Source organism: Borostomias antarcticus (genome assembly GCF_949987555.1).
Source record: "Borostomias antarcticus genome assembly, chromosome: 7".
In the NCBI taxonomy this organism is placed as follows: domain Eukaryota; kingdom Metazoa; phylum Chordata; class Actinopteri; order Stomiiformes; family Stomiidae; genus Borostomias; species Borostomias antarcticus.
The window spans coordinates 5,463,139-5,476,110 of record NC_140240.1 but is presented as its reverse complement, the minus strand read 5'-3'; the positions used below and the strand labels follow the sequence as shown (position 1 = coordinate 5,476,110).

The window sequence follows — 12,972 nt, the reverse complement described above, 5'->3', positions numbered from 1 at the left end:
AGTTACCATTACACAGTCACCCCTCATGTGACACAGCTGAAAAATGTAGGTTTCTCTTTGTAATTTCCATGAAGGCTATATTACAAATGGAACCAAGTACTGCACCTCATTTAGACATTAACGTCTATGAAGGTATAAGCCACAAGACATGGTACAAGACTGTACTGGATATAGTAAGGAAAAAAAATAACATTCACATTGTGGATAACGGTATGTCATGGGGCTGGTTGTGATATTTATAAAGATGAGCTACAAAACCAATGTTAGATGCATAGAAACTACTATTAAACAAACTCATGTCTAATTTTATATCACGTACATGTACAGTATTGGCACGGGTTGTGTAGTGTAGTATACTGTATGACTAGATGTTTATGGAATAAAGGCTAGGAGCTCAGACTATGCACAAAAGACAGATAAGAATTGGCAGAGAAAAAGACCTTTCATGTCTCCAGTCTAAAGGCCGGTAAACCAGCAAATGCTTACAAATGCAAAATGAACAGCAAGCTGTTGCTGCATGAATGCATGCTGTTTTGGCTACTTCTATAGGTCTCAATGTACATACTCTTTACACTTACAGCCATGAGGTTCTTTCCTGAGCAGTAAGCTGGCGAAGGAGTGAAGTGTGGGAAGCTGCCTATTTCAAGCACTGGTCTTGTACACCCCAGTAACCATACATACTGTAGCATCAGCAGACACACTTAGTATACACTTGAACAACAAAAACAAAAGGAGAAATACATTAACTTTTCTAGTACGGAGTACTGTAATGATGTGAATACTGTGATGAATGTGGAGGAAGAGGAGAACTATGCTACTGTGATACTGTGAAAATCAACATTACAAGAGCACAACCAAGCTGTTAATTACTCTATTGACTACCATGATAACAGAATAAATATTGTAAGAAAAAAAAAGTTTCCAAACTTTGCTCATTAAAAGAAATCAAAGCTCTTCCAGCACACTAACAGTATGTCTTCCCATTTAGGCCACTGAAGGGGAGTGCCCAGAGAGAACACTTCAGCTGTAAGCTACTGTAGAGCAGGCCTACAGTATCTCTCAGCTTCTCTCTGAAAACCAAACGTATAGAGAAAGATGTGCTAGGATAAGACATAAAAAGCTTAAACCCAGAGGGCTGTTGTAAAAACACAGAGCACAAGTTAAAAGGGAGCCAGCAGCGCAATTCAACACTCAGGAAAGATAGCACACAGGCTCTGTGAGATGATACTAATGCTGCGTGAAAAAGAAGCAGAGTCAGTGTCACCATGCTAGCAGCTAATGTACAGTGCGCAGGGGCTGGCGGAGGTCACAGGAGCGAGGGACCCGTGAGGTATCGCTTAACCCTGCTCGTCCCCAGCCTCTGCCGCCAGCTGGAGGGAGGCCAGGGCCTCTCCGTTACACTGCGACAAGGGGTCGGCCTCCTCTGGGGCCAGGACGGCCTGCCCAGGGTCAGGGGCTGGAGCTGCCACTTCAGCTGCAGCCGGCGGTGTCGCCTCTCCGGCCTCCACACCAGCAGGGGGCTCTGTGATAGCAGCAGACTCCCCTTCAGGGGCTGCAGCACCAGCAGGGGCCACAGAGGGGTCGGCCGGGTCCCGCGGGGCGGTTGCAGGGGCTCCATCCGCAGAGCTGGCGGCCGCAGCGGGACTGGCTGCCCCCGAGTCCTTCTGTTCCGGTGATCTCAGTCTCTTCATGATGGTGGTGACCCGCACCGCTTTCTGTGGGCGGACATGTTTAGAGAATGCGCACTCTACTTGAGCACACACTCTACTTGAGCAGGCAGCGTGCACTTGCTTTCAAACCAGCTTTCAAAACAGTTTTTTTTCCCCAACCAAATCTAATTTTTTGAAGCCTTGAGCCTCAAACTTTGTGAAAATATTTCTTACCTTCCATTTGGCTTTGGCAAAGTTTTTCTCTATTTGTGCACAGACATTCTCCTTAATATTCTTATCTGAAGCCGCATTTCCAGAAATCCTAAAACATAAGAAAAAGTAATGGTATTATTCAGCTCAGATTCATGCCAATGTGACACATAACCTCAACTGAGAAATACTCCACTCTGTACCATGCATGATTAATGGCCTCCTGAGCTGTCAGCCTCTGGTCCTGATCCACCTCCATCAAACGAGTTACCAGGCTTTTAGCTGTGGAGAAAAACAAACAGTCAAACATTAAACAATGTTTAAAATGCTCAGAGTTCCCACGCTAAGCTTTCTTTTGTTAGATGTCCGATGCTCACAGAGAGGACTAAAAATATGAAAAGAGGGAGTCTTGGAGCACACGGATCATCTTTTAATCATAAACTTTATTTGGTGTGACTTCACCAACGTTTCAAGTTTTTTTTTTTTAGGCCTACAGATAACATGTATTTTTTGTACCAATAGTACTGTTTTGTATCAATAATGCTCTTTAATATTGTATGCCTAAACATGATGGATTTTTTGATACACATTCTAGACAATTGCTTATAGATGCCGGCTGAGACCGATTTGATAATATGTTGTTTGACCTTTTTTAACCAGTTATAATATTACATGTACAATATTTGGAATGGTGTTGGTTGTTTTGGGTACCTCTTGTTTATATTTGTATGTACAGTAGGTGTCGATTTATAGTGATGACAATCCTCTACTCTTTATATTTGTATATTTTTGTGGTAGACTTCTAGATACGAGTTGACTGCATGGGCTCCTCCCCTCTATCTGTACACCAATGAGCAATGGGCTCTAACCAGAAGTGGAGTATAAGAGCTGTCAAACGCATTCACACTTATCACCTTGAAAAAGACGCAAATCGGAATGTTGGTGAAATCGCAACAAATAAAGTTTATGATTAAAAGATGATCCGTGTGTTCCAAGACTCCCTCTTTTTATTAAACACAATGTTTATTTTCCCTAAGGAATTTTATTTTTATTTTTTTTAAATGAAAAGGTTTTATGAAAACTGAACAGCTTAGGGGGGGAAATTCCCTCATTTAAATGTTTATCCATTGAGCATGTTCTTGTATCTCTTGAGCATTCATTTCATCTTAAAATACCTGAGTCTGAGATGTCATCCCAGTATGGAGAATCAAACTCATAATCCCCTGCCAGGATTTTCCTGAACAGATTCTTGTCATGGTTCTCATAATCATCATCGTCAGATTCATCATAGAACGGTGGGTTGCCTGACAGCCTGGGGGGGGGGGAAGGTTGAAGAGTGGAGTGACTTAAAAACCCCAAGAGAGAATCAGACAGGGCTGCTTTGTTCATTTGTTATTTGTTTATTTGCTATGTTGTGTTTGTAATGTAACTGCTTTTAGCTCATTCAAGTAAATGTGTGAATGATCATCACTGTGAAGCATAGCGTTTCATTAAATTCACGATGCGTAACATTTAGAATAAAAAATAATCCAAACCAATACAATCTGAGCATTCTTGAACCTACAGCGCTCAGCAAAGGTGCTTGTGGAAGCATAGTGTACATGTAGCAGTGTGTAACAGCACTCACAGTATGTACATGATCACACCCATGGCCCAGCAGTCTACAGGTCGGCCATATCTCTGTCTGCCAACCACTTCTGGAGCTGGAAAGGGACAAACACAGTTAAAGATGCCCCCTGGGAGACTGGGCATCAGAAAAGGCACAATACAGTATAGTGCAGGTGTCCTCAGTTCTCTACAACGCCAACGTTCTTCTAAGAGATACTCCCCTGGACATCCATTAGACATTCCTTAGATGTTAGATATTTCACCCCTACGGGGCTGATCACAGACTAATTACACAGAGTTGATCTGAGCATCCTGTGCTGTAGCTCCCTCTCTCAGGCACGGCTTGTTCCTTACCCAGGTACTCCGGGGTTCCGCAAGGATCTTTGATCAGTCCGTTCTCCAGCTTGGCAAGATGGAAGTCACTGATCACTATTTTAGAGTGTTTCAGTCGGTTGTAGTACACCAAGTTCTCCAGCTGGAGAGAGGTACCACAACAGTTTGGTCAGGGTTTATGCTTCTCATTGCAAAGTGATACTGTATAATCAAAACGCATGCAAGACTTGTACAAGTAGACTTCATCATAATGTGAGGCTCACATTGAGGTATTCATTGTATCATTTCAATTTTACCAAAAAGTGTCTAAAAATGATAATCCCATTTAAACAAAGTGAGATCAGTGCTATGTCAATCTGAATCAGCTACATTGCTAATTTGCATGCTAACAAGTTTGTCACTATCAACATGTTTTTCCTATATAATCATGCCTAAACTAGATCCCAGGCACCACAGGATACTGAGGCAAAAATCTGCTCTTAGAGTGCACTCCTTTAAATATCTGGGTATTTTCATAGATGAAAAGTGTTGAGGAGTTAACAAAAAAGCTGAGAGCAAAGCTTCGGTTCTTTTGTAGAAATAGAGCCTGCTTTCTCACATGAGAATAGAAAGCTCTTAGTGCAGTCTACAGTACACTCCTGTCAGTGCTTGATTATGGCGACGCCATGCTGCCTCCACCACCTTGAAACAGCTTGATACTGTCTATCATTCAGCACTTCGCTTTGTTACTGGTAATCATTTCAGAACACATCATTGTATTTTGTATCAGGCGGTGGGCTGACCATCCCTGGCCGCTAGGAGAGCGCAGCACTGGCTCCTGTATGTATACAAAGCAATCCTACACAAACTGCCTAATTACCTAACTTCCCTTATTACATGGCGATTAAACATCCATCGGACTAGGTCTTGGGACTGGTTGGTTCTCGAGGTCCCTCAAGTCAGCACTGAATTAGGAAAGACTGCCTTCAGTTATGGTGCTCCCAGAACATGGAATGAGTTCCAGGAATCTTTCAAAATGGATGCCTTAGTCACCTTAGGTACATTTAAAAAATAAGCTACTGGACTATAAAGTTGAGTCTTGTGTGTGTGTTAAATCATGTTGCCTTCTGTATGTTGTTGTTTGTTTGTATATGTTGTTGGCTTTTTTATATGTTGCTGTTTCTCTGCCTGTAGTGCTGTGTAACCAGGGCACCATCGAAAATGAGACCTTGTTCTCAGTGGGTTCACCTGGATAAACAAAGGTGAAATAAATAATACATAAATAAATAAAGTTACAAAACAACTCAACATGGAAATAATAATGAATAATGAGAATATATAATAAGAAATCAGCATTCTATTATTTTCACAGTAGGAAGGCTGTGTGGCTACTGCATTGTAGTTCTGTTCCTGATCCTAGGCCTGCTATGTGTCACATACTGTACCTTGAGGTTCCTGTGGACGATGTGCATGGAGTGCAGGTAGGCCACAGCCTCCAGGACTTGGCGGATCACATTACTGGTGTCGCGCTCTGAGTAGTAACCCTGATCCAGGATCCAGTCAAAAACCTCTCGGCCTGTTGCACTGTGGGAGGGATGAGAGAGGCGGCAGGCTTTGTACTAGCCCGCTCTAGAAGCTCTGATTCGCACACCGTCTTTGTGTCACAGATTTCGAAGGGCTCCTTTTCAATTGTTCAATAACAAAAGCTTGTTTGATGTCTCTAGCATAAAGGTACTTTGAACATCTTAAAATGTATTTGGAAATCTCTACTTGTGCTACTACAGTATATAATTATCATACAAATTACACCCTTGCCAAGAAGGAAGACTGTCTGAATCATCTCTACATGAGTCTCTCCTATGATCTCTAATAGTTTACCCTCATAAACCCCCAAACTAATGCAATCGTTGAGAAAATGAGTATCATGCATTAAACGTATTCATGGGAATGAATAAAATCCCCAGGAACACACACTGAACAGAATATGGAGCAACCAGCAACGAATCCTATCTGAATACCAAATGAAGGCTGCAGAAGGGGATTTCAGAGCTGTACTCATAACTACGAGGCCTCAGGCTACAGCAGCTCATTCCCCATGAGTGCATAATCAACACATACAGTAGTCCTCGGCTGCCGCAAAGACAGGAGGAGCGTAATCTCCACCAATCAGACATGGGAACTCACAGTTCAAGGAAGAGGAAGTACTCTTTTCTGGTCTCAAAGACATCCACCAGCTGGAGGATATTGGGGTGCTTCACCCTGGGGAGAGCAGCCCACGGGGGTGGGGGGGTGGGTAGGGTAGAGTGAGGAGAAGAAGACGTGTGAGGAGTGTGAAGGTATTCAGACAGATAAAAAGATGCGGTCCATTTCTTCATTAAAACTCATGAATAACACACACTCCAATGGTCAAGCAAGCCAAGATGAAAGAGAAGGAAAAAGGTTGAAAAAAAACATCAGTAAAAATAATGTATTCAGTTCAGTAGAAAATGCACATGTTTAATCTTACAAGTGAAGCCAGGTTAACTAGAGAAAACTATACTGTACATACACACTGTAGATAAGGGCTGTATGATGTGTACTGTATATATTTTGATGAGTGCATCGAAGTGTTAATCGAAGGACGACCATGCAGCAGCACTACAGAGCTTCTGACCGTGACTGAGACCAATGACTGCACCAGCTAAGACGCTTCACAGTGAGTTGCCTCAGTAAACTGTTGCTGCTGTCATTTAATGATCCACACTTGGTAACCAGCCCCACTATGCTTTCACTCAGTGATGCTAAAGATCATTGAACCCAAGGACCAGATGGATTGTTCCCATTATTCCATAACAGTGATGGCCAGCTTCTATCAAAAATCCTATTCCTCAGCTGAAATTGAAATAGAAAGACCACAAAGTATGTGGCTTTCTAGAGAAAAGTCTCAATGTTATTTTATTAAATTGAAAGAAATTGGCACTTCCATCTTCCATTATGCATTCTTGTGTCCTTGTGTTTCTTTCTGCCTTGTACAAATTGTTATGGCCCAGGTTATGCTAATCAGAATTTTACTGGAGAGGGTGGCAATGAAAAAGATGCAGCCGCAGGCCGATGAATAAACACCCTGATGGAAGAAAACAATGGAGGTAAACTCGGCTCAAGGAAATGCTACAGTAAGTAACAAATAACAAATAGAAACATTGTTCTTCATTCAGTCAACATTCAGCTCCTGGCTCTAATGGATGTATCTACACAAGTAAAAAAAAAAAAATAAAAAAAAAAACCTCAAAGAGATTAAAAATCCATCTTCACCTTTCAGAAATGAGATTACAGTAAACCCAGTGCAGAACATATACTGTACCAGTGAGCACATACAGTACAGTAGTTAAAACATGAACTCACATCTTTAAAATAAGGATCTCATTTTTTGCAGCCTTTCGAACTTTCCGTCCATCCTTTTTCAGGAACTTTTTACAAGTGTACATTTTCAGTGTATTTTTGTCCTTAGCCCTGAAGATCTCACAGAACTCCTCCCTGAAGAGAAGAGCAAAAGATTACAAAAGGATTACAAAAGTCATGATACCCTCTCATCATCATGCTCATCTCTGTACAGTACATATTTCTAGAGTATAATGTTAGATGGAGGTCCCAGGGTGCAGCATACTCACGATTTAACAATCTGTCCCAGGTCATATTTATCTGTCACCTCGCAGGGATTGTTGTAATCCTTCTTTTCCCCGATTGTTAAACAGCCAAATGGCATGGCCACTCCTGCCCTGAAAACAAACATAAAGAGACAGACAGAAGGGGGAGAGAGAGAGAGACAGAGAGAGAGAGAGAGAGAAAGAGAGAGAGAGAGAGAGAGAGAGAGAGAGAGAGAAAAATAATGTATTCCTCCACTCACAGTCATACTAATGCGGTCACCTTTACTTGACTAGATAATTTACAGTAACACTACATCACCATCAGTCATCATCACCCAGTCATAAAACATCACATCATTGTTTGGAAAAGACACACTGCTGTGACTATGGAGCCTCTCGGGAGTGGAGGTACAGTAAGAACATCAAGGGCAGCGTCTACAGAGCCAACTGTTTCACTTCCTGCAACTATTGTGCAGTAACAAGCCTTTCATAATCCTGCATTAACAAACAACAAACAACAGAGTCCAACAATGCAGACCGGTATGAACCAGATCCAATTTACAACAGCCGGGGGAAGCAGAAGCAGTGGAGGTGGGGGAGGAGGGTTGAAGGGCTGCATAGGCGGCTGTAGGACCAGAAGTGGTCCGTGTTCTTTCTGTGATGTCTGAAGGGGGATGAGCCTGGGGGTCTGGGGGAGTGGAGGCGAGGCATGGGAATGAGAGCAGGATGCAGATGCTAATGGCAATCCACTCCCCCAGTGTGGCTGCCACGGCAACAAGTGAAGCATTTCCAATCAGAGAGGAACGTGAGCAATTATGGGCCAAGTACCCGAGGACATGGAGACAAATTAAAGCACTATGGCACTTATGAGCTCTGCAACACACGTATAATGCACTTAATTGCAGCTCTAACAGCACTGAGTGAACATGGACAAGCACCTTTCCAATTTTACTGCAGAGGATTAGAATTTTATGGCCATATTAATCGGTGTGTTATGTTTACGTTAGTGGGGTTATAATGGTTTGTATTTCCTACATTGGGTCTGCAGAGATCCTGGAGAATCAGTTGTTGCAGGAGCATATAGTCTAAAATGAATCCAGCACCATTTTGCTTTATTCATTGTCTTCCTCTGATGGAGGTGAGTGGGTTGGGAGGGTGGCAGGAGGGGGCCCCATGTCCCATTCTCTCTGCAGCTTTGACAGTAAATAGTGTTGCAAAGGCTCTCATGTCTTCTTATTTTGAGTTTGCTGCCCCTTTCACTGCAGTTTACTTTAGGTTTGAACACCTGAATCCAGATTCAGATTCTGTCAGGTATACTGTCATCTGTCAAATGCATTATACCCATATGGTGACACTATAAGAACTACTATATAGATGACCGTAGATATACTGACATGATGTACACTAGATATAGTGACACTATACAGTATACATTAGCTAGTGCCATTCAGGTGGCAGATGGCCTGGGGGAAGAAACTCTTCCTGAGTCTCTCTGTTCCTGCCATATGGGTGCGGTATCTTTACCCAGACCGTAGCAGAGAGAACAATCCATTGTCTGGGTGGCTGGGGTCCTTCACGATTCTATTGGCCTTGGTCTTGCATCTCTTGGTTTAGATGTCATCGTGGTGAGGGAGTGGCCCCCCTAAGCTACATTCAGCTCACCGTACCACTCTCTGTAGGGCCTTGTGATCCTGCATGCTGCTGTTCCCATACCAGGTGGTGAAGTTCCCAGTCAGAATACTTTCAATTCTGCATGAATAGAAGCTCAGTCGAATCTAGTGGGGCGCTCTGAATTTCCTCAGTTGTCTGAGGTGCTACAGTCTCTGTTGTGCTTTCCTCACTGCACAGGCCCATAGCCAGCCTTGTGGAGGGGGGGGGAGGGCGTTTTTTCCAAAGGTGGACCGCATCGTTTAGATTTGTTGACAGGAGGGGGACAGGTTAATTTCACTGTCGGCGATTTGTTGACGTGGGGGTTGGAGGACAGCTTATTTTGATTGTCAGGCGATTTGTTGACGGGGGGTGGGTGGAGATGCGGACAGATGATTTTGATTGGGGGGGACCTTTTGTCTTAAATTCTGGACCTTTGGTCTTACATTCTGGACATTTTGTCGTGCGGGGGGTTCGTAGATCCACCCGATCCCCCCCCTGGCTACGGGCCTGCTGCAGTATCTATATGTGTTGACCATGTCAGGTCCTTGGATACCAAGGTACGCCAAGGTAGTTAAAACGTATACTGGCCACTCTACAGTGGTCACATTTATAGTTAAAGGGTTGTAGTTCCTCTCCTGCTTTGTCCCAAAGTACAAAAGCATCTCCTTTGTCTTAATCAGATGGAGCTTGTTATTCTGGCATCACTGGGTCAGTTGACTCACCTTCTCCAGATAGGTCTTCTCATCTTTATTGGAGATCAGGCCTACCACGGTGTATCATCAGCAGACTTAACAATGGAATTGGGCTACACAGTCGTGTGTGTAAAGGGAGTACAGGAATGGGGACAGGACACAGCCCTGGGGGGCTCCCATTTTGAGGGTGAGGGAGAATGAGTTGTAGCTGCCAACCTCCACCACCTAGGGTCTGCCTGTCAGGAGGTTCAGGATCCACCTACAGAGGGTGCTGTTTAGCCCCAGGTCCTTGAGCTTGGTGAAGAGTTTAGAGGGAGTTATGGAGTTAAAAGCTGAAATGTAGTCATTGAACAGCAGTCTCACATAACCAGTTCACTAATTACCAACTGAGCCCAGGAATACCACAGTCCCTTTGTTCTTTAATTCACTACCAAACAACACCAGGTCCAGAAAGATCTCCAGCACTCGCATATCTTTCCTTTGTATGTCAAATACCCAGACATGAGTAACCAAATCCACTGTTTTCCTTTTCTGTTTCTTTCAATCAATGAATGCGTACAGTAGATAATGGGTTTGAAATGACAATGGTTTGGGTATTATGATGCTGAAATTATATGCTAATCTGCTTGATATTCTTCATCACAAACCCTTATGAAAATGGAATTGTGCGTCAATGATTGTTGACTGTCTGGAGTAAATAAATGGGAGTTGAACTCCACCAAGATCCCTCAGCCTAACTCCCTAATTGTATCCTCTTACCAGGGAACATGCACCTGCATCAGCTCCTACTTCACCAGAGCATACATAGGCCACCAGCCTCTATTAATACATCCATGACCAGCCCTAACAGGTAATGCTAACATAACATTTTTGCTTTCAATGATCTCTCAGACAAAAAAGGCAGAGAGTTTATGTATGCACACACAGGAGATGATTTCCCTTGTGGTTGTGAGTCAATTGGCAACAATGAAAAATTACCACACAGCTGCAAATGTATTTCTCTCACGTGACTCAGCTCATCTGTGCTGAGAGTCTGTGTGATAGATTTCCACATTTAAATGAGCTGACAGAGAAAGCTTTGGCTCCAGTGCAATCTGTTCCTCACAGCCCAGTGAACTGCAAACTCAATCTGCATGAAAGAGTCACATAGACACATCTGAAATGAAAGAGAGGTAGGTTTTTTTTTTTCATTTAAGATGAGGGTCTGTGTTCTGTGACGTACAGTACTGGCGATGACCTTTCCCCACTGCCTCTCCCATATGCTGAAAGCTCAGTCAAATTCTGCTGCATCAGAGAGAAACCCCTGCAGGAGCGATGTATAAAGGAGAGTAATGTGAAGCTGGCAGACAGCTGCTAAGAAATGTGTCAAGAGTAAATTACTTCTACAAGTGCACACCATGGAGAAGACAATCAAACATAATTTTCATTCAGCAAATGACTATAACAGTCAGAGATATAAAAAAAAAATCAATTTAGTTTGCTCTTATTATTTTACTAAGTTACTGATGAGTGCAGCTGGAATATGATAAGGTGAAATTCCCGTAACGGATCTAACAATCATGAATCAACCAAGTGGAAGTGATTTCAGATGAGCTTTCTACTTTGTCATGCTGAAATCATGAAATTCCTTCATCACTCAGCAGTCAGGTTCACAGAGCCTCACCTCTCTTTGTGACGTTTCAGAGAAAAACAAGCAAGATAGCTTTCGTAGTACAGTAGGTACAGTACGTTCATACAATGTCAAATTTATTTTCCAAAAACACCAGGCTGAGATGTGTCTAGAAGCAACTTCTTAGGTCATTTCCATTTCCATTTGTGATTGAGCTACAGTAGGGAGACCGGAGCCTTACTTAGGGAACTTATGCAACATAATGGTGCATTTGGACAGACCGCCATCAAAAGCCAAGTATTATGACTCCATGTTCCACCTGTAATCTACCTTTGGGGAAGACGGATCAATGGTGGGAGATGCTTTACAGTGAACTGGCACAGCCGACGGGGCTGCCTGCTACAGCCCTGATGAGTTTATGCAGCAAAGAACTATGGGATGGAAAGTGGACAGCGGAAAAAGAGTGAGAGTGTTGTTACAAGGCAACTGGCTCTCTCCGTACAGGCAACGGTGTTGAGCAAATAAAATGTTTTGCTCTTACCTATTGAGATCGATGTGAAAGTGCTGTAGCTCTTGTATTAGGATGAAACAGGGATTAGGTTAAACACAATGATTATGTTTGCAGCCATGGGAACTATTATACACCACGGAGAGAGAGGATGTTTACCTTCTGGTATGATCAGAGCAAAGCAGTAGGGAAATCACAGAAACTGTTTGGGTAGCGAAGCTTTACCAACATGAGAGAGCAGCCTTTTCCTAATCCCACCATGAAATTCCTCAACTGAGACTTATTTGCATATTTTACTTATATTTTTTCTCTTTGCATCTAACTTTCTGTATGTCTGTCTGTCTGTCTGTCAGAATCAGAATTTGTTTTAGTGCCATTGTATTTTTTCAACATACTAGGAATTTGTTTCGGGGCATGATGCATACAGTAACATGGAGACAACATTGGACAGGGTGCAGGGATGAGACGGGACAGTGCAATAAGTTGGTTAGTTGGTTAAATTGGTTAGTATCTCCTGCAAGGTCGGGGAATGTGCACATTACCCGGGAGATGTGAGAAACGCACGTTTCTCCTATATTCCCCGCGAGGTCGGGGAATGTGCACATTAACCGGGAAAAGCTCACATTCCCCGTTTTCTCACATTCACCGTAACATACATACAAAATGTAGTGCGGCCAGTGGGCCAGTGTCTGTCTGCCTCTCTGTCTTTATGCTTGCCTGTCTGTCTGTCACCCTCAGTTCTTTCCTTTCCTGTCTCTATGGTGACATCTATCCATACGATGGAGGACTGTGGCATATTGATTAGCTACTGACTACTCAAAGCATTCAGTTACAGTATCTTCCAATAATTCAACTCCTCTTTTCAACCCTTTGGGGAGTTTTAATTGGAGCTGTTGGTTTTTACTGCCAATGTACACCGAGCAGAGGGAATTACACTGATTGTTTCTGTTCTCTCTCTTTCTTTCTCCATTGCCTATCTCCCATTTGTCTATCGTCGGTGTTATTGCACCTCTCAGGAGCAATGCTGGGCTTTAGCAAACAACACTGGGCTTTACCTTTCATTCTGCTGATCCCTGAGGACAACTCAGGAGTCTGCTGGGGCTCCTGCCTT

At 43.1% G+C, this 12,972-nt stretch overlaps 1 protein-coding gene across 1 annotated transcript; it reads right to left on the bottom strand.

Moving 5' to 3' along the window:
* Nucleotides 1-1,337: 1,337 nt before the first annotated feature.
* Nucleotides 1,338-7,521, bottom strand: camkvb (CaM kinase-like vesicle-associated b; the record flags this gene model as incomplete). The annotated part of the gene is made up of 10 exons (XM_084440725.1): nucleotides 1,338-1,715; nucleotides 1,884-1,971; nucleotides 2,063-2,141; nucleotides 3,035-3,171; nucleotides 3,487-3,562; nucleotides 3,822-3,942; nucleotides 5,225-5,363; nucleotides 5,964-6,038; nucleotides 7,161-7,292; nucleotides 7,427-7,521. The coding sequence occupies 10 exons, from the start codon at nucleotides 7,519-7,521 to the stop codon at nucleotides 1,338-1,340; spliced, it is 1,320 nt and encodes a 439-aa protein (XP_084296851.1).
* Between the last annotated feature and the right edge of the window lie 5,451 nt (nucleotides 7,522-12,972).